This window comes from Colletotrichum karsti, assembly GCF_011947395.1.
Source record: "Colletotrichum karsti strain CkLH20 chromosome Unknown Scaffold35, whole genome shotgun sequence".
Lineage (NCBI taxonomy): Eukaryota > Fungi > Ascomycota > Sordariomycetes > Glomerellales > Glomerellaceae > Colletotrichum > Colletotrichum karsti.
Window position 1 is genome coordinate 372308 of NW_024065935.1, and position 21284 is coordinate 393591.

The 21284-nt window shown below is 55.3% G+C and overlaps 5 protein-coding genes across 5 annotated transcripts; 1 reads left to right on the forward strand and 4 right to left on the reverse strand.

The window, feature by feature from the left end:
• Window positions 1–408: 408 nt before the first annotated feature.
• On the reverse strand, window positions 409–2043 carry CkaCkLH20_09716 (uncharacterized protein; the record flags this gene model as incomplete). The annotated part of the gene is made up of 1 exon (XM_038892431.1): window positions 409–2043. The coding sequence occupies one exon, from the start codon at window positions 2041–2043 to the stop codon at window positions 409–411; it is 1635 nt and encodes a 544-aa protein (XP_038742314.1).
• Window positions 2044–5365: 3322 nt separating this feature from the next.
• Window positions 5366–9435, reverse strand: CkaCkLH20_09717 (uncharacterized protein; the record flags this gene model as incomplete). Its single annotated transcript, XM_038892432.1, has 6 exons — window positions 5366–5738; window positions 5797–6637; window positions 6696–6773; window positions 7092–8051; window positions 8101–9064; window positions 9208–9435. The coding sequence occupies 6 exons, from the start codon at window positions 9433–9435 to the stop codon at window positions 5366–5368; spliced, it is 3444 nt and encodes a 1147-aa protein (XP_038742315.1).
• Window positions 9436–14044: 4609 nt separating this feature from the next.
• Window positions 14045–16168, forward strand: CkaCkLH20_09718 (C2H2 transcription factor swi5; the record flags this gene model as incomplete). Its single annotated transcript, XM_038892433.1, has 2 exons — window positions 14045–14459; window positions 14508–16168. The coding sequence occupies 2 exons, from the start codon at window positions 14045–14047 to the stop codon at window positions 16166–16168; spliced, it is 2076 nt and encodes a 691-aa protein (XP_038742316.1).
• A 620-nt stretch (window positions 16169–16788) lies between these two features.
• Window positions 16789–17589, reverse strand: CkaCkLH20_09719 (uncharacterized protein; the record flags this gene model as incomplete). Its single annotated transcript, XM_038892434.1, has 1 exon — window positions 16789–17589. The coding sequence occupies one exon, from the start codon at window positions 17587–17589 to the stop codon at window positions 16789–16791; it is 801 nt and encodes a 266-aa protein (XP_038742317.1).
• A 1151-nt stretch (window positions 17590–18740) lies between these two features.
• Window positions 18741–21019, reverse strand: CkaCkLH20_09720 (uncharacterized protein; the record flags this gene model as incomplete). The annotated part of the gene is made up of 13 exons (XM_038892435.1): window positions 18741–18868; window positions 18926–19059; window positions 19116–19323; window positions 19384–19541; window positions 19629–19849; window positions 19903–19983; window positions 20055–20079; window positions 20141–20209; window positions 20259–20292; window positions 20350–20361; window positions 20419–20565; window positions 20628–20790; window positions 20852–21019. The coding sequence occupies 13 exons, from the start codon at window positions 21017–21019 to the stop codon at window positions 18741–18743; spliced, it is 1548 nt and encodes a 515-aa protein (XP_038742318.1).
• Window positions 21020–21284: the final 265 nt, after the last annotated feature.

Here is a 21284-nt window from a genome sequence, read left to right on the forward strand (position 1 = left end):
GCCATATGCTGCGAGCGCAATCCAAATGACATGCCCTTGAGAGGTGTGTAAAATGCAGTGAAGTCGGTCTTTGTACTTAACCCCTGCACGAGTTTGCTCGACATGCATATCATCTATGATGAAATTTCAGCTGAACGCTGTGGTCATCCTGGCTGAATTACGTGCCGAACTCCCCGTCGACCTCACATTCCTCAATAGCCGCGGTAGGCTGCTTGGGTTCCAGTCTGGGGAGGGATACAGATACAGACAACATTGAAGATCTACTGCAGATGTCCACAGACTGACATGAATATGATCAGGTCTTGTTATCAGTGCTATGCCCACCGAATATGCAAAATGTCTAAAATTAAAACACAAAATCGCCGCCCCAGTCTACCCGCAAACGCCAAACACCAAGGTCAAGTCCCATCATCCCGCAGAGTACCCCATCCCATACATTTCCTTATCCTGTCCCTTATCCCCCATAGGTTCATCCACATCTTCTTCCTCCTCATCGTCCCCTTGTTCAATAAGCATATCCAAATCTCGATCCACAGCAGCCGCCTCCTCCGGCGTCTCCTCCGCCTCTGTCGCGTTCAGCAAAGCTTGGAAGTCTGTATGGTGCGGGTGATAATGGCTGTACGGGTCGTGAGTTGTCGCCGGCGGGCCGATGATTTGCGGGTCGATGGGCTGGTATGATTCGTCTTGTAACATGGGGTTGTGATGTGGATGGCGTGGGAGGGGAGAGGCTGATGGGTCGCGGAGGGTATGTGACGGTGGTATTGACGCGACTTCTGCATAGGGTGATGACCGAGGTGGAGAGAGAGGCGGAAGATGGTGATTCTGGAGCCCCAGAGCGCGAGCTGCGGCGCTGGCGTTCGCGGTCGATAGGGGCGGCGTGGTAGTAGAAGCAGACAAAGAATGATGATCCGAAAGAGAATTGTTAGAAATAGGCGCGGCTTTACTCGCGGCAGCTGCTGCGGCGGCCGCCGCCCTGCCCCTCGCACCACCGTTACCCCCCGGCGCAGGCATCTTCCCCAACTCCTTACACTCAGCACAGTTCCGGATAACGTCGCTCACCGTCTCCTTGATCCGGCTCCAGTGATACTTCTCGGCAATGGTGGCCGTCGTCTTGTTGATGCCGCCGTGGCTGGCGACGTGGACCTCGCGCGCGATCTCGTACTGTCTCCGCGGGTCCGGGACGACCTCCTTGTCCTTGAGCATCAGGCGGTCGCCGTCAAGCAGCTTGTAGTGGGTGGCGGCGCTCCGGAGCCTGCTTTTCTCGGCGCGGTCAGCCCCGGCCGGGTACTTGCCGTACTTGAGGTAGAACTTGATCTTGTCGAAACGCTCTTCACTCACGAGTTCCTCGGATTCGCCGGGGACGAGGTCGCGCCCGTAGATGATGGCGTCGATGAGCACGCCCGGGTGGGACTTGAGGTTGCCGCAGCCCTTGACGCGGCCGATGCGCTTGAAGCCGAGGGCGTCCCAGATCTTGCACGAGGCGACGTTGGTCTCGTAGACGAGGTTGAAGACGGAGTAGGTGTAGCCCAGCTTCGGGGCCCAGTCGATGTAGCACTCGCCCATGAGGCGGCCGACGCCGCGGTTGCGGGAGGCGTCGGTGACGAGGAAGCCGGCGTTGCAGACGTGGGAGCTGCGGCCCGGGTAGTTGGGCTTGATGTAGAAGCTGCCGAGGCACTCGCGGGACCAGTCCATGTCCTCGGCGAGGTCGGAGGGGTCGACGTTGCCGAGGAGCATGACGGCGCCGAAGTTCTGGAACCAGTAGGCGCCGAACTTCTCGGGGGCCATGACCTCGGTCATCGGGTAGGTGTCGCCGCCCTCGATTTCCTTGTTGAGCTGGTCGCTGAGGTAGCGGACGAGGGACTGTGGCACCTCATGCTGGGAGGCGAAGGGGATGATTGTGGCGACGGTCTGGCGGTCCCGGAGGGTCACTTGACGGGGGACGATGTCGGCCGGTAGTTCGGGCTTGTTCGGGTCCGGGTAGGGCGGGGCGCCGGAGACGCGGTAGATTGTGGGGCTCGCCGGGTCATCCAGCATGGCCGGCATTTTCGGTGTGCGTTCGGCGGCGAATCGGCTCCGCTGGGGCCTGTGCTGGTAAGGTAGTGGGATGAGGAGGGGTAAACCGTGTAATAAGGTGGCCGTCGCCGATCGCGACAACCGGATCTACCGACTTTGTTACTGAAACCTCACGGGCGACAAGTGTTAGTCAACATATCACATGTGTAGCAAGCAGGCAGGCAGCAGTGAGGCAGATTGTGGCCCGTAATGCGCGCGATTCCTCGTCTTTTCTTTTCTCCTTCTCTCGGACCTCTCCAACATTGACAAAGGAAGTGAAAGGTAAGAAAAGGCTGTAAAGTAAAGCCTACCGAATTTGGAGTTCGACAGCCGAGTCCTGACTGGCTACAGAATAGAGAAATGTCCGACGACCTCGGCTCAAACGCCGATTTGCGACACGAGTGGTGGCTTTTGAGGTGGCCGGCCGTTGGTGGTGCTGCGTGCACGACTTTTGGAAAATATTGACGCGCTGTCCCAGTTTCAGCCGATGACACCACAGCTACTAATACCATGCACGAATGCCTGACCTTGGCGGGGTGTGGGATAAACGGAGCTGGCTGGCTCGCCCTGGGCTTGTGCGTGCTGAAATGTTCGTTTGGTGATGGTTTTCGACCTTGGGGAGGGGAAATGCGCAGGGGCGAAGTTTTCAACATGGGGCGGGTCTCTGATTATGTAATGGGCTTTAGCCACCGTCCGAGCTCTGGAACCCAGCCACACGTGGCTCCATCGCACAAAAGTGAAGCTATTCCGAGAATCTGACGAGACCGACTACCATGTAAATTGCTTGACTTGGACTCGTATCCAAGTAGCTAGCAACAATTGTCATCATCCATGTTTTCATCTGTTGATGCGCAACGTATATGTCGTTCTCGAGACTTCAAGTCCTGGGACTATGAGTGAGTGGCCTCGATAAGCGCCCATACGTCAATCTTTGGCGTTCACTGTGGGAACTGTTAGAATACTTGAGAGACAAGAGCGTTGAAAGATGCTGATGAATCTAACCATGTCTAAGCTCCGTACCGCATACCCGTGCGGTGCAACCAAAATCACTGGTGCAGGACCTTGGTGAGTAACCCAATGAGAGCTAGGATTTATCGCCGGGCCGCTTTAAAACGTGGCTTCGGGCCACACGCATGCATTTATATGTCCCTGTTGCTATTCAGCTCACTCATGTACAAAGCTGGAAATCATACATCGATGTCAGTATTGAGTAAGGCTGCTTTTCTCGGTAATCCTAGTTACGCATTAGTTTTGGGACGTGTATATAATGAGATATTAAATGTCTGTGGGATATGTCGTGCTTTCCAATTCAGACAATTTGGATAGCCCGTACGTAGCCCGTACGTTGCAGGAGCTTTGGGTTGTGCTTACCCTCACCGGCGACCCTGAGCCTACAAACGACGCATCTCAAATTATCTACCTTAGATACTCACTGAACAAGCGCGGAACATCGATGGAGAACGTCGAAGAAACAACTCTTACAGCCCCCAACATCACTCATCCGTGTTGGCATGTTCTCTGAGGCGTTCAACATCATGACCATGGCCAAGAAGCTCCTTTGGATCATCGAAAACGGAAGCATCACAACCGACCTGTTTCGGTTGCTTACCGGAAGATCTGAGGGAAACGTAATGTACCTGCGGATTTCTAATATAACAGGACGCACCTTTAGTCATGAACGTCATGGAATCCTATCGTCCGGGCCATCCACTCCTGCAACGCACCATTGCTCAATATCAGATTCGCCTGGAGATGAGACTATATAAGTGTAAGACGGGGCATGCAATCTCGGGACAAGCAAATCATTTTGTTGTTGCGTGACTTGTTGATAATCCAGAAGCCTTGCGGTCAGGCAACTGGAACGTGACGACTTAACGACAACGAGGACAAAACTTAGTAAATTGTAACTCTCTGCAACCTCGCGCCGTTATCATCCTGCGTCTCTGCCATCGGCGAAGTATTCGCGACGAGGTATACCATCAATGCAGTGCCGCGCGAGCCTCGCGAACAAGGACCACGAGTCTACGAGACATGTTTCTCGCCTCCAAGCCCGGCCCATATAATACATCCGAGGTCGCCAACAGTCAGATGAGAGAGGAGATAGCATGGTCGTTGCCGAATCCTTAAGACTTCCTTGTAGGATGCCGTATTATACCTGACATGATTTCTCCGACACAGCTCAAGGGTTCTTTGGTTCTCAGTTGCTGCTAATGTAAGAATTCAAATGAAGTAGTGGCTTGTCCAAGCCAGCAATGTCTGAAGAGTGATTGTGGTTGTACGCAATCTTTGTGCACATCTCGGGTATCTTGAATCATAACAAGGTCCGTCATAGGCGGTCTATCTTCTGATTCGACGAAGCAACTTCCGAGTATTCACTTGCCCCATAACGCAGGAGAGACCATGACGATGGACGTCGAAAGTAATCATCCTAATATTGGCCGATTTAACCAAATACTGGTACCCCTTAGCCTGGCTTGCCGACGCTGCGGACCAGACCGTCGTTCCCGTACAGCAGCAGCAGCATCCATATACTATGCGCTTGTAACTAGCAGCCCTGAATCGTCAAGTCCTCGACTGCATTTATATTCAGTGAGCTGATCTTGCCGGCAGCTAATCACAATCATGGGAAGACTGCCGTTCTGATGTACATCACACGATGCATGACGAATCACATCGTCGGGGCCGAATTACGGTCAATGATGCTCGATCTCATATCACCAGAGGCTGGTTACGATATAAATTCCGGGGATTCCTAGGTAGAACACCTCAAGAAAGACGAAATCAAACCTGCACTCGACTTATTACCAGTGAGGCGAACAGCTTCTCCGGTGCCTTGAAAATATTACGAGGCAAGGTCTTTGATGGTGCATGATGGTTTACATACGCGCCACGATGTTGCGGGCTTTGCGTCATGGAGGATTGCCGAGCGTTGAATACCTTCCCGACGACGACGGTGATGAATGGCATGAGACAGATCCTACTTGCGTTCCGATGGCTCATCCCTCAATAAGGTGCCTGGTGCATGCGCGAACGCAGCCGAGGACGACAAATTTATAGCTTGGCTTGAGGATGCGTGCGCAATCCTGATGTGCATTGTTTGTGGCGAGAAGCAGGAAGGGGGCTTCGAGTACCAGATTTTATAAAGCGGACTTACACAGCAAAGCAAGTTACTCGTCCACCTCCAGAGGCCAAGGCGCTTCATAAACCGGCATCCACGTCACCACCAGTCCGATCACATCAGAGCAAAAGCCTTCATAGGGCAGATTCTAGTACTATACACGTTCATACATCCCACGTACAAACCGCACACCCATCACTGCTCCAGCAACTGCTTCCTCAACTCCCAGTTCGCCGCCCCCTCCGCCATCTTGGCCGCCTCGATCTCCTGCTGCACCTCCTCCTCGAGCGCCGCGTCCCCGAACATGGCCTGCTCGCGCTGCGCCTGCACCATCTCCAGCAGCGCCGCCTCGCCGCCGCCGCCGCCCTCGCGCTCCGTGCCCGCGTGGTCGTGGGCCCAGCGCTTCCTCTCCATTCTCCACTTCTCCTTCGCGTTCGAAATGAACCGGTGCGTGTCCGTCGGGCTGTGCCACGCGACCACGCCGTTCTCGGCGTCCGCCAGACGGCGCTTCTGGCCCTGCTCGCCCGCGCGGCCGAGCACGCCGCTGATCACGGCGATGGAGCGGTAGCTGTGGATGTGTTAGCAAACTCGCACGAAAAGAAATGAAGAGGGCCTGTTTTCCGTACCTGTCGTCGTTGGCGGGGATGGTATACGTAACCCAGTCCGGGCTGGCGTTCGTATCGATGACACCAATCGTCGGGATATTCGCCAGTCCGCACTCGTACAGCATGGTATAGTTCTCCAACGGGTTCAGACACACCACGAGGTCCGGCAGCAACGGCCTCGCGGTGCGCTGGAACCGCTCGAAACCCTTGAGCACCGCGTCCTGCTCGTCCACGACCTTGATCTCCTTGCCGCGGTTGATGATGTCGCGGTTCGTGATGTTCCCCGGCGTCCACTTGCTGAACAGGTGACACCCGCCCGCGAGCTTGGCCGCCTTGGTGACGATGTCCATCTGGCCCTTGCGGGTGCCGACGAAGAGGATGAGGCCGCCGCGGTACGCGACCTCCTCGACGACCCGCGCGGCGCGGCGCAGGTGCGCGGCCGTGACCTCGAGCGAGATGAGGTGGATGCCCTGGCGCGCGCCGTAGATGTACCGCGCGTTGGCCGGGTTCCAGAGCGAGGTGTGGTGGCCCATGTGCGTCTGCGAGGCCATGAGGAGCTCGAGGGTGATGTCCTTGGGGGAGGGCGGGTCCTTGATGAGCTGCGAGGGGATGTAGCCGCTGTTGACGGCCGATCCGATGTGGTGCGTCTGCCTCTGCAGCTTCTTGAACCTCCTATGGGCTTGGGGGAGGGTCTCGAGGGCCTTGACTTGGGCGCGCTGCTCATCGGTCAGGTCGCGGCCGGCTTTGTTGGCGGCGCGGGCGGTGAAGGCTTCGATGGACTCTTGGGAGAGTTCGCCCGTGAGGGACTCGGTGCGGATGGTGCGGTGGCATGATCTGACGACGGGCGTGAGAGCCCTGGGGCCTGGGGGCAAGAGGATTAGTCGGGGGTCAATTGGGGGGACGAAAGTGGAATTGCGTACCGTGCCGCGCAGCTATGCTCCTCACGATCATGGTGGGCGGCTGCGGTGGTGGTCTCGAGGTGATGCTGCAGTCCCGCGCTGTGAATATTTTTGGAGCTTCGGCAGCTGAGCGGAGGGATCCGCAATTGATTGAGACCAAATTAGGTAAGCGGTCAGGGATCCGCTACGTGCGGCGTCACCACTTCGGTTCATGCATCCATGCGGCAGAATTCAACGTGCATCCTTGCGATGAAAATGATTGTCCAATCCAATGAGGTGGGCGGTGTATTAATTAACGTCGGGGTACTCAGTCTAAAGACAATCATACTCGATACATATCTACAATGCTCGCCAAGGACTTTTCATCAAGTCATGAATGAGATCCGCCCCATCTATCTCTACCCATCCCTTACCTACTGGTCAGGCGCGAGATGGTGAAGACACCGACAATAACAACAGCCAACGTCACAATCGCACCGGGGAGCAGCAGCTCGTTCGGGACGCCCTGAATAACCTGTTCGGGCTCGTGCGGGGTCGACCTCGAGCGACGCGATCTCCTAACGTGCGAAATATCGTCATCCTCATCCTCCGCATCATCATCCTCGTCGTCGTATCTCCTTCTCTGGCGCAAGTCGGGGGTGGCGGAAATCGGGGGAGTGGGAAGGGCCAGCGGCTCGACGGGGAGAGAAGCGGCGACAGGGGGCTTCTCGGGGTCGTGGACGAACAGGTCGACCTTTTCCCTGCGGCCCTGACGGGCGAGAAGAATGGACTCGAGAAGGTCGTTGTCTGTCGTGATGGAGACGGAGTCGCCCTCGTCATCGAGATAGCTGAGCGCAAATCCGCCAGAAATTCTTCCCTCCTCGACAGCGGGAGCACCACCAATGGCGTCTACTTCGTTTCCAAGCTTGGAGATGACGTTGGAGACCATGGCGCCAATGCCCTGGGAGGCAATGACTTGCAGACGGTGAACGCGTCCCGAGGGCGCCTTGAACTTGAACGGGAAGGGCAGCTCGGCGGGAGACTGCTGGATCGGGCTGTGGCCAGTAACGATGGAGTGGGGAGGCGACTCAATACCGACGTGGGAGGCAGAATCACCGGGCGCAACGCTGTCTCCGATGCGCTCGCGGGTCATGTCCGGGGACATGATGCGGGAGCCGAGATTTGTGTGGTGGGTGTGGCTGCCCTCGCCGGACATCATGGATTCCGTGCCGTCGTCGAGGGAAAGCCAGAACTTGTTCCATGCTGGTCCTTCGCTGTCCGAGGTGGACATGGTGTTGATTTGCTCGAGGGTGGCGTAGGTGAGCTTGAGGACGTCGACCATGCCAACGATTTCGCCGCCGTCAGAGGTCATGACGGGGAGGTTGAGGTAGTGGCCGTCTGTATCCTGTTAGCCCATGCTCTTTCGCATCTCAGAGATAGTCCTTACCGTGCATCTTGCGGAGCGCAGCCTGGATGCTCATGTCCATGGGCGCAAAGTCGGGGTGGGGCGTCATGACGCGAACGACGCTGCAGGTCGCGGGGTCCAGACCGGGGGCGATGACACGGAGGACGACGTCCTTGCTGGTGAAGATACCGGTAATAGCTCCCTGGTCCTGAACAAGCACGGCGGTGGTGCGGTTTTCCTTCATCTGCTGAGCAGCCTCCTTGACCGAGGTACGAACACTGACGGTGGTCGGGGGGCGTCCGTCCAGGACAGACTCGAGCGTGGGGCCAGACATCTTGCTACGAAGGGCCTCGACGTACTGGATGATCTGCTGGGGCTGGCTGGTACCGAGCTCGGACTGGACACCCTCGAGGGCGTCATACAGCCTTCTCGAAGAAGAGTAGGCGCGCTCGAGCTTCTCCATGGCGTCGTAGAAACACTTTGTGATATCCAAAATACCCGAGATGTCCTGGTTCTCGTCCATGACGGGCAGGTGACGGAAGCCCTTGCGGACCATGAGGTCGAGGGCGTCGGTCGCGCTCGTGTCGGTGCGGGCGCAGAGGGGGTTCTTTGTCATGATCTCGGCGATGGTAATGTGGTTCGGCTTCTGGCCGGCGCCGACGACGCGGAAGGCGAGATCCTTTGCGGTGAAGATACCGGCGATTCGGTCGTCGTCGTCGGTGACGAGGACGCAGTCCTCGCGCTTGGCGGCCATGAGCTGGGCGGCCTCGGCGACGGTGGTGGCGGGCTTGATCTGGAGGGCAGGACTCGGCTTCAGGGCGAGGACGGTGCCCGGTGGGGCCTTGCGCGAGTGGCGGGCTCGGCTCGTGAGGTGCTTCTTCTTGGAGAGATCGCTCTCCATCTTCTTGCGGATTGCCTTGACGTAGTAGTCAGTATCCATGTTGTTGAGGAGTCTGGCTCTTTCGAGCTCGTGGTAGGTAAGATTTCCCATGTTGCGATGGGGGTTCTTGTGTCTCGGGGAGTACATTGGTGACGCGCGATAAAGGCATGGACACGGGCAGGAGAGTCGACGGCGCAGTGAGAGGGAAGAGCGAAAAAAGGCAAAATACGATAATCAAGTCTGGGGTAATAGCAGCGGCCATCACTAACCTCATCTCTCTTGGACTGCTTCTGACGGCTGGCACTCATTCCCGCTCCACCGACTTCGCTCTGGGTAGCCTGGGTCTCGAGGACTGGGCGAGGAATGCCGGAGGAAGCGGCAGCAGCATGGGGAGGGCCATGAGGAGCGCCGGTGGCAGAGGGGCTGTTGTTGTTGAAGGGGATGCCTCCACGGCTCTGGCCGCGATTGGGCGTGCCTCTAAGGGTGTTGCCTGACATCGCATAAACTTGCTAGATTGCGAGCTGATTGAGGGTTGATGCGAGGGGTCCCTTTTTGTGTGTGTGCGGTGTGGACGTGCGGTGTGCTATTTCGCTATCTGCTGCCGGTCGGTGAAGCAGAAGGAGGAGAGGAGGGGTAGAGGGGAATAAAGAGAAGAACGACGACGACAGTATCCAATCTGATCGAAGTCGACGTCGGCGGTGAGAGGACGGCCGGGCAGGAAAGATAGAATAGAAGCTCTCGGTGGACTGTGGACTCGAGTCTCTGACAGGAGGATTTTTGGCAGCAAGGTTGTCGGTGTGTCGGTGCTTTTTGGCCTGGGTCTGTGGTCTTTTGGTCTTGGGACCTTGTCTGGGCTGATGAATTTGGACCGGGGGACGAAATGGTTTCTGGGTCGTCAATTCCAGCTTTTTTTCCCAGGTGCAGGTGCAGGTGCAGACGCTCGTTGTTTTCCGAGGTAGATTCGTCCCGCTGTACGTGTCTCTTTCAGTGGACGACTCAGTGTGACCCCTGGTTGTCGAGGTGACCCGTCGGTGGCCAGTGGCCAATTAAAAGACAAGGCACGGACCATCTGGACTTTTGGACCAATAGAATGGCTTCGTCTATTGGCAATGACCCGCTTGGTCGGTCCCTGAAGCTCCCGAGACCGCGTCCTGTGACCGGAACCAGCCGTCAATTCTGCCATTGAATGGCCCAGTGACGGATTCAAGGCCGATATTCGCTCAATATTGCCTATCTTCAGACAGATACACGAAACATGTTCATACCAACGAATATCGTCATGCTGAACTCCAAAATCAACAATCCGTCATCAAACCCAAAAGAAAACTCAATTCCTCCCCCGAACAACACAGAGTTCATGCAAAACTTTTGTGGGAATCGAGTTTCCCCCGCTGCCCTTGCATGAACCAACCGAGCGGCGGTGAATATCAGCCATTCTTAAGACCACCGAACCCTGTCCACTCGAGATGCATGTCATCTGATGTCCGCAGCTGTTTCCCTCGGTGAGCCACCACTCACCACCGCCCTTCCGTCCAGTCCTCACCGTCATATTAAAACACGCATCATCATCGGCCGACCATTACACCACCTCTCTCCAATTCTCCAACCAACACCAACGACCCCCCGGATTTCTTCAAAGTCAATTAAAAGACACCAGGCAACGAACTTTTTGAGGCGTTTCTGCTGACCCCACGATACTTGACCCGGCCGAGCGGGCCTCCGTTGTCGACTGTGGGCATCACTCGATGGAGGTTTACTTGATTTTCTCAAGCAGGCTGGTATCGATCTCATCGAGACTCGATTCATCAACCCCATACTGTTTTGTTGAATAAATACCGAAATGGCCTAAGCATTCACTGCTGATCTCCTAGCCTCATCGTCCTTCCTGCCTGTACAAGCTCTATTCACAACGCACGGCATCCAATAGTCCAACAAGCTAGGAACCTAGGTTGAGTCTGCATTCAAAAGTCGTAACTTTCTTCAATAATCTGAATTCGATGTTGCACGTACAGGGACGCTGAGACTTCCAAAAGTCGGGCTCCAATTGGCCAATTGGAGTCCATCCCGTCTTTCCCCAAGGGTTACGGACCAAATTCTTGTAACACAGGCGCGTGAGATCTTGCTTGGGTCCATATGTGTCATGGTCCTATACCTAGCTGGTGATGTTTCCATTTCCCTTCGATCAAGACGACAGTCTTGTGTCACAGACGACGTGTAGAAAGGACGAACCCAGCCCGCAGCTATGCATCTGCTGAAGAAACGACCGTCCCGAACTCGCATCAATGGGTAAAGGAATATCAGATCACTCGACTAGCTCGTGCCTAGCGGATCATTCTTCGTAGTGGACGATGAGCGGCGTAGGAAGATGAACCATCATCATGTCTTGGTATACTCGTTTCTGCCCAGATAAATTCGATTGCTGGCCAGACCAAATCTAATCATGTCCTTGGCTGATGGTGTATAATAACTGGACTGGAGATATAGATGCACCATAAATGGGAAGTTAGACACCTTGTAGGCAGAGGCCGTCGCCACCAAGAATAGCTCTTCCATAGGTAAAGTGCCAGCTTGTTGTGTCACATAGATCAGGAACCAAGACTGTCACAAATAAGCTCATCCCAGCTGGTAAGGCCTGCATGAAAACCACGCCGGGCTCATCCGCAGACCTTCCGGAGAAGTGGGGTAGCATGTGCGGTGCATGATTCGGAAGCCGGCCTTATGCCCTTGGGGACAACGACGTGAGCCTCACGATGGCACTAAGAATGCAGCTTTGCAGTTTCAATCAAGCATGTATGCACGCGTATTGTCATCTGGCAATATGGCAGGGCGTCGAAATCATCAAGCGTGTGCATCTAGGTAAGAAATCTAAACGGCCAGCGGCTTGAAATAATCAAAGCCCAAGATGCAATAGCGTCTATCAATCCGATAGGTATAGCGGCATTGAAAGGTCGTGATACAGCAAGAGCACTTGCGAAGGTGGTTCGCAGATTTGATAGCAAGCGAAAGATGAAGCTATTCCCAACTGTGGATGCGCACGGTGCAACTCACAGCCAGTGGATCAGTACCTAGACCGCCCGGAAATGCCCCAAAAAATATATTTCCAGACAATCGAATACCGAGTCCGCCCTTTCAAAATCGCAAACGGCAGCCGTTGTTTGCGATGACCATGCCGAGGCGATGCAAAGAATGTACCGATGTCCTCGCACAACATACCCGACCTTCGGATACGGGTACAAGCGAGTTGTTGGTCGGTGACAGTGGAAAGGGAGGACTGGAAGCACTGCAAGGGACGACGGCTTTTAACCCCGTGATTGACACAACACCGGGCTGATGAGAGACAGCAGGTGAAACCGGCCGTGGTGATTGTGGCTGGAACAAACGCACGATGGCGGCGGCAGCGGTTGGTGAGACCGTGGACTGTGGACTGTGGACTGTGGGCTGTGGGCTGTGGCGGTAGACATCGGCTGTCGTCTTCGTCGTCCGCCTAGGTCCTCCACAAGTCCGGTTGCCGGGGTTGTGCGATCGGAGGGATACTGGATCGAATCGAGGTGACGGAGGACAAGAGGGAGCACGTCCTCTGATTGAATTTGCGGAGAAACCTGAGGATTCAAGCTGACGGACGGGGATGGTGTTTGGAGTGTCCACTCTGCTGATGGCAATACGACATGTCGGTGTGTTTTGTAAGTCGGCTGTGTATTCCTATGTTTACCCAACTTTTCGTCTGGTAAGATCAAGGTGAGAAAACCTAGAGATGAAGATAGCGGCATGAACCAAGTTGCAGAAACAGAAACTTGGCCGTTGATGAGGCGGCCAGGAGGCCATGTCTTGGACAGGACGAACACATCAGGTTTAGCCAACTCTGAGATCCATGGATGGTGTTTGATGTTTGAAGAGCCACGCCCACGGTGCCACGGTGCCTGGACGATGACGAGATACGTACCCCATTTAATCCATTGTAAAATCGCCTTATCCCGTACTTGCGGGAGCTACAGCAGGCGGCAGGTGCGGCAAGGTCCAGCTGGTGCGCCGAGCTGGCTGCAAGGTCGCCGCTCGTTGCCGTGGAAACGACCAACACTCCCATGTCAACAAAGCCCAGCACCAGCACGCCTTGGAACCAGAGCCTGGTCTGGTTTCCTCAGATACAACACCTGCCGACTTTTTAGCGCCTGGCCTCCATCCTGTTGCTATCTTTGCGACTACTACTACTCCTACCCACCCAGATCATCCTCATCCTCTCCAGAGTGGAATCTTGAATCTCCTCCCCTCCCCTCCCACCAAATCCACTACTGCACGAAGACAACCTTTCGTCCTTCATCACCACAAACCCATCACTACCCTACCTACTCAAGAAGCCAATACTTCTTGTGTATCCATCGCACTCTTGAGTGTGTTTGCCATTGACAAGTTCACCTTTGCCTAGGTAGAGAGCGCGTGCTCGTTTCGCTCTCATCTATCAAATCTCGCCTGAATAAGGCGTACTTACCAGATTTATCTGTTTAACCGCGAAGTCGACCTCGACTGAGCACAACCATCCCCTCCCCCTAGCCCGGCCAGCTGTGCTTGCGCTGCGTGAGGTAAGTTTTTTCCCATCACAATCATCTCTCTCGCTGCCAAAATGCGCAATACTAATACCCGACTTACAGTTTCGGACCCAAAGGTTCCATCGACAACCATCCGACCGACGACAATTTCCCTCCGGACTCGACTTGCGACACAATGCTGTCCAATAATCCGCCACCCACCAGCAGTCTTCATGCCCGTCACAGGCACCGACGCCAAAATTCGACACCGACGGCATTCGAAGCAGTGAAGATCCAGCCCTTGCCTACTAATGTCCAGCGCCAGCGTGCTCTCGGCCACCGCCGAGGCCTCAGCCTGGATACCAGAAGACAAGTCATGTCTCCTAACGGAGTCACAAGGCAGGACTTTGCGACGGTAAGTATTACTAACAACACAGGACTAGCACAACAACCGCAGCATGTACTGCGAGAAGCGCAGCAGCAACGCATACAAGCACGCCCGGGCCCCCGCCACCAAGCACACCTTCGCCAACAACATCAGCAACAACACCAGCAGCAGCAACAACAACTTCAACACCAACAACACATGTTCGTCGCAGCTAACGACCATGAAAACTACATCATGTCCCCCCATGGCACCCCGTCCGGCCAGCGGTTCGACGCCTCGTGCTTCGATTCGACCGCCATTCAGTTCGATCAGTATGGCAACCAGATCAACGGCATGATGGCCAAGAGCCAGCCGGCCTACGGCAGTAACATGGGAGGCAACAAGGATTTTGAACTTTTCGGCCCTGACAGTGCTCTCTCGACGCCCTCGTTCATGAACTTTAGCGACGCTCCCAACACCCCCCAGGGCTGGATCTCTGAGGGCGAGTCCTCAAGCTCGAGGCGCTCATCGCGGAGAATCAGCAACGGTATCATGGACAGGGTCAGCAAGTTCGAGACAATGGGCATTGAACAGATGTCAAGACCTATGACACCACCCACGCAGAATGCAACAAGTACGTTTACCACATCATCGAAGCCGCGACGTCGCTCACACATGCCAGATTACTTTCCCCCTACTCCTATGGAGACGCCCCATGATCGGGCCATCAAGCATGAGCCGATGTCAGCAAGACCGAGCCGCTTCGCCGAGGGCTACGACGAGTCCATGGAAGAGACACTGAAGCCCACGAGGAGGTCGAACCAGAGGACGCAGAACATCTTCGAGGAGATGCGAAGACAGTCCGAGCAGAACAGCATGCCAGAGCCTCAACAACCCCCTCAGGTGTCCGACGGCGGCATGTACGGTCAGTCCTTGCCCACGGCGGACTTCATGAACATGAACAACTTCAACTCCGAGTTCATGAAGATCCAGGGCACCTACGATGGCATCGATGGCATCACCGATGACTTCAACACCTCTGACCTGTCTGCGCAATCGACTCCTCACACGCCTCTCATGAACTTCCACGCTGCATTCGACAACCGGCCCGATCTGCGTCATCCGAACATGGATATTTCATCTGTTTCCCCATCTCATTCATTCGACATGTCCCGCCGCTCGTCACCACACCGCCGTACTGAATCTCTTGCCAGCATCGCCAGCGCAGCAAGCATCGCGAGCATCAATATCGAGGAAACCAAGACCGACACTGGCGTCACCATTGAAGAGATCTCCAACTACATTCAAGGACCCGACCCCAGCGACGGCAAGTGGACCTGCGCGTACGAGGACTGCGGCAAGAAATTCGGTCGCAAGGAAAACATCAAGTCCCACGTCCAGACCCATCTCAACGACCGACAGTACCAGTGCCCTACCTGCAAGAAGTGCTTCGTTCGCCAGCACGACCTGAAGCGCCACGCCAAGATTCACACCGGTATCAAGCCCTACCCCTGCGAGTGCGGCAACAGCTTCGCCCGCCACGATGCCCTCACCCGTCATCGCCAACGCGGCATGTGCATCGGGGCGTTCGACGGCATCGTGAAGAAGGTTGTCAAGCGTGGTCGTCCCCGCAAGCACCGCCCCGAAATGGACGAGCGCACCAACAAGTCCGCCCGCACCAGGACCAAGAACAAGTCCTCGGCCTCGAGCTCGTCGCAGTCCGGATACTCGGACAGCTCTGCGGTCAACTCCCCAGAGAACGACTTCAATATGATGGACGAGCAGTTCGAGATGGGCGGCATCAGCATCGAGCGTCCTGGGATCGACATGCCACTCCAGATCACGACGGTGTCCTCTGCTCCTATGCCGTCATCACCGCCGCGCATTCACAGGGAATTGGACATCGAGCCGTCGCCCGCCGCGAGCCATCACTCGGGCTACGTATCCCCGGAGGCTCTGATGGAGGGGCCAACTTCGTTGCCCCAGCAACCAGAGTCCCCAGCCAAGAGCGAGTACAACACGCCGCCGGAACTTTCCCAATCATCATCGCCCCCGCCAAACCAGTTCTTCGACGCCGAGCCAAACGCCTCCGGTTTCAGTGACGACTCGTTGCTTGCTGGAATGAGAGGCAACACCGGCACTGTCGGCAACACCAGCATCTCCAGCCTCGGCCTGGGCGACCCCGACGAGGAACTGCTCATGAAGGCATTCACGACCGAGGAGGGTCTCGTCCAATTCGACCGCGACTCCAACATGCTCATGATGAGCAAGTTTGACGAAGAATTCGACGACGCCGTCAACATGTTTACTAACAACGACGACGTCTTCTTCGGCAGCTCATGAGTTGGCAATCGCCACCCGACAAAACAGCATCTGGCTTCTGGCGTCTTGGTTGCTTTTGGGAAAGGTTACACTCAACGACTTCACGGCTTCTTTCTCATACGGCGACGCATGTACGTTACGACGCTTATACGCTTATGTGCTTGAATATGGGTCAACTTGGGCATCCACGTCCGAATCACGTAATGACGACAATCTATCGCGACGGCTCGCGGGCTAGACAATGTACTACCACCACTGGGGCACCACAAAACTTTTCGGGGGGCACGGCTTTCTTTACCGGACTGGCTTTCATTTCTTCGGCGATCACGGACTTTTCAGGATAGGGTTTTTCTAGGGTTTGGGTATTGGAACGGCACGGTTTATTGGAATGGAACAAAACTCGATTACCGGCGCGAGGCACACTGCGTCTGCCTCGGCCTACTATCGGGTCGGGACTATGTGACAGAAGGATATATGATGAATTGAATTTGATGGATTTCACAGATCTGACCCAAAGAAATGTGACATTGTCTCTTGAATATGTGAACATGTAACCCGTGACTCACCGCCGCATTCCTCACCCGGACACGGATCCAGCGTGACCACCCCCAAGAATGTACCCAACTCTGCAACACAATTCCTCACCCCGGAATCTCGTTCCAGCAGTGACCCCTCGCAACGGCCGTGAAGCAGTCGCTCCCCGGGAACGCGAACTTGTTGCCGTGGTCCTTGCACGACTTCACCGGCCACCCGTTGTAATCGATGCACCCCGAGTAATCCCGCGGGCATCGCCCGTGGTTGATCCCGTACACCTGCGAACACACCCTCCCGCCGTGGTTCTGCTTGCACGAGCCGCCCTTCCCCTCGGCGCGGGGCCCGATGGTACGGTCGTGCTCGTGCGAGTGCTCGTGGGCCCCCTCGCGCCAGCCAAAGTCGTACACGAGGATGTTCCCCGCCTCGCCGTACCGACGGACCGGGTACGCCGGCTCCGCGAGGTAGATCACGCCGTCCCTGAGCACGTTCCCGGGGACGCCCGTGACGGCGTCGGTGCGGTAGCGGCCGAGGACTGCGAGGTCGCCTGCAATCTCCTCGTGCGGGTGTTCGCCGTGGGTGTTGGCCTCGATGAGGGCGTCGTGGTGGTACATGAGGGCGTTCTCGACGGGGAAGTAGACGCGCATGGTGCGTTCGTCCGGGTCGTGGTAGGCGGAGGTGAAGGCGGCCCACTGGGCGGGGGAGGAGGCGATGGAGGAGGCCAGGTGGGCGTGTTGCGAGGGGGTGAGGAGGATGCGTTTGAAGCCGATTAGTTTTGTGGTGTGGTTCGGGTGGGACCAGGGGATGGTGGAGAGGAAGGCGCGTTCGAAGGTCTGGATGGAGATGTCGCGTGGGGTGAGGGCTGTGGTGAGGGGGAGGAGGAGGAGGGGGAGGAGGGTTAGGGGATGCATTTTGGATGAGTGGTGGGTTGAGTTTGGTGGTGGGAGGGTTTGGGAGGAGGTTGTTATGGGTGATTTATAGAGATGGACTTGGTATCGTGAGGTCTTCGTGAGGGAGGCGTTCTCGTTGAGTTTGAAGTCGGAGAGCACGATGTAAGACTTCGCCATTTCATGTACGGGCTGAATAGTAAGAGCTGAATATCCCTGGGACGAGGCACAGCGATCCTTCCCGTGTAAGTCGTGCTTGTCATGAGGTTAGAAACGAGGATGGCGAGGATGTGCTGGTGGCTTTCTACCGGGTTCAACTACCGGGCTGAATGGGTGGCACGACGGACGGTGGGATGTCGGAGGATCGGCAGCGAGACACGATTTTGATGCGGACGGTGACCTGGCGAATCATGCCGATTTTCGATCATGGTAGTGGCCGTGTCTGGCGTGCCCACACGTACCAGTACAACCTCACGAGGCGTTCCTACCGATGTGAAGGGGCCCATCCGTCGTGGTTAAAGTTGGTAGGTCGTCGTCTTCCAGCCGCCCTCCGTCTCAGCTGGGTTGTGCGGGGAAAGACGAGTGTAGAAGGATTTGCTGGTAAGACGGGGGAAAGGTTCCCCCGCGATGCTTATTTTTCGAGGGCGTTCGTGAGGGACGGGACGACGGGAGCTAGGGTGCGGCTGAGGATGGAGGGGGACGTGGTTTGAGTTTGAAACGGGGATGCGATCTTTTCTTGGTTTGTAGAGTCAAGGGGGATGGTGGGTGGGTGAGGATGGTGATCAAGGGAGAGGAAGGAGTCTGAAGAGAATGATACAAGTTAGTCGGGGTTGGCTATATCGAGTGGTATCGCGATGTCTAGTTACACACGTAGGACAGTAAGGGCCTTCATAACGGCTCTCAATGACCATCCGGCTCCTGAACGTGCTGTGTCCTACCTTAAGTAACGGGTACTCACTTAACCCTTGGAAACTTTCCTATATCTCCTAGCTGAGCAGCTGGGTATACTTAGTACCGGTTGTTTGATTCCGGTCTGTCCCGGTTTTGGGTACACCGACTCGGGCCCGTACTGTGGGGCCGGACTCGGCATTCGCCGGAGGGCTAACACTTTGGCTCTTCCCAGCTCCCTATGGGTAGGAATCCTCAGCAGCCCTTGAACCTGAAACTTCTAGACCCTAAAGCACGTATCTGAAATCCTTGTTCTCAAATTCCGTCTGATCTCTCATCCCAGCTTCGTTGCTGCTTTCTTTATTCGGCGGGCCGTACTTCTTGTTCCGGTACCGGTTCATGGAGAACATGTACACTTCGAGGGGAAGTCAGCCCCTACATTTTTGGGTTTTGCGGAAGACGAGAAACTTACCGAGAAGGGTGAGGTGGCAGACGAACTTGATGGCGTAGCCGACGAGCAAGCCGATGGTGGCGCCGCGGAAGTGAGGGGCTTCGGATGGCTTCACGACGAACGGCCCGGCAAAGTTGCCCCAACAGTAAGCGGTACTAACGAAGTTTAGTTAGAAGGAATCTAGTTGTCACAATATTTATATTACTCTTACAACACCATGGCACTGGCGAGAGATCGGTGGGTGTAGCCGGCCATATTGGACGAAATGGTCGTGAGGGAGACGGTGAAGCCGACAGACTGCGTGTTGACCAGCCAGAAAGCCACGAGCCTGCCCCACGTGTTGGATTGCGGGAGGTAGGCCATGCAAGCTGCTGATATAGTGCACAGCATGTTCGCGACGGAAGCGGTGATCAGGCGGGCTGTAGTAAAGTGATTGAGCATCTGGGCTTAGGGTGATGCAGCGACATGGCTTGGCTTACAGTTTGGAACATTCAGGATGATGGTCCCGCCGATCAATAGTGCGACGATTTGTACCGCGTCTCCGACGGACTTGAGTTGGGTTGTCGTCGTGGTGTCGAAGCCCATGTCGCGGATGATGATTGTCGAGAAGGAGTTGACGACGCCATTGGGGATAGCTCTATATTTCATTGTTAGTCCAAGATCTGCACTTGATAGCTTTTCAATGGCGAGGTCACTCAATATGAAGCTTGTCGAAAGTACGTACGCTGCAAACACGGAAGTAAAGAGCAACAGAGTTTTGGGGTCGAAGAAGCCCACAAGTCCTTGCTTCTTGTCGAATGCCTTATTCTTGATGCCCGTTTCGTTCCCGGCGACTCGTTTGATGGCAATCAGCCTCTCACGGTGGCTGAGAAATCGAGCGTTGGCCGGCGAATCGGGGAGGAGGAACCATATGACGAATGCCCACAGGCAGGTGGCACCGCCAAGCTGTTACCGTCAATGTGTTGGTCGAAGTTTCCTCTTAGAACGACGTTACTCACAACGTAGAAGATAAGCTCCCATCGTTCTGGCTTCATGTCAACGGGCAGCTTCGAGACCCCCATGGATATGTACGATCCGATCTGTATGTCGATCAGTTCGACCATGCAGCTTCTGATAGGGAAGACATGGAAGGGAAAGGCCAAACACTTACAATGCCACCCCATCCTAGAGAAGAGCTATAATTGAAATGAGTAAGTGAATCTCGGAGTGCAGCTGAAGTTATGTTGGCAGACTTACTACCAGATGCATTGACGAAGTGGTATCTCTCTACGAGTATACCAGAACCCAGTCGTGAGAGTTAATCCGCTGTAATTGAGTCAGGGTGAGCCCAGTTTCGTATCAGTGAAGCACATACGGCGTTACAGCAGCCTCAAAGATGCCCATAATGACTGAGTATATACGTTAATTCTCACAACAATATTATTGGTTGGAGGAACGCGGCTCACATCGAACGCCCACTGCAAGATGTTAGCTTGTCGGACTATTGAACACACATCTGTCTTCATTCGTCTTACAGGCACTTGAGTAAGTCCGGCTCTGGGTCATGAGAATGACCATGAGGCCCCAGAGGAGCACACTGACCGCCATGACCTTCTGAGCGGGATATCTTCCGATTAGCCAACCGCAAGGATACTGGCCGAAGAAATACCCGGCATAAACCACTATCACGGTCAGTCAGCGACCTGTCTTCCCCTTGGTGACATGTAGTCATAGGTGTACTTACTGGCGGAGAGATTGTTGAATTCTTGACCCTTGAGGCCGAGCGCCGTCTGGTACCCGAACAGATTCGCATAGTTCAGGGAAGTTTTGTCCATGAACTGCAACGCTTGTGTAATGAGGAACATGGGGAGGATTGTGAGGTCAAGCTTCCATCGGAGCTTTCGTATCTATAGTCGCGGTACAAGGTCAGAGAATGCCTGTTTACTGCAGCGATTTCAAACTCCGTACCTCTTTGTCGGAAATCTCAATGTCGAGAGCTTCGAGGTACTCTGTGTATCCAACGGCGTTCTCCCGGTGCGCCACGTCCATCTCCTGAAGCTTGGTACCGGAGATACGATTGTTCTCATCAGCAATGCCGTCGTCAGCACTGACGACGGGCTTCACAATCTCGGCCATCGCCGTGTTGTTGATTTACAACGGGAACGAATTCAGTAATAGCGGTGATAGATTGCACGGCAACGACCGGTCTCAAGAGTCAGAAAGAAAAAGGCGGTCACTAAGATAGGTGCCGGCGAGACGTACTTTTGAATGTGGCAGCAGATCGTCTTTCTCTCATCGTGGATCTGATCCTTCCTCATTTCCCCGCTGAATGACCCCAGGTCAAACACGTCGTTTGCGGGGTGGTAGTAGCTGGGGTTTGGCAGCAAATCAGCTTCGTATT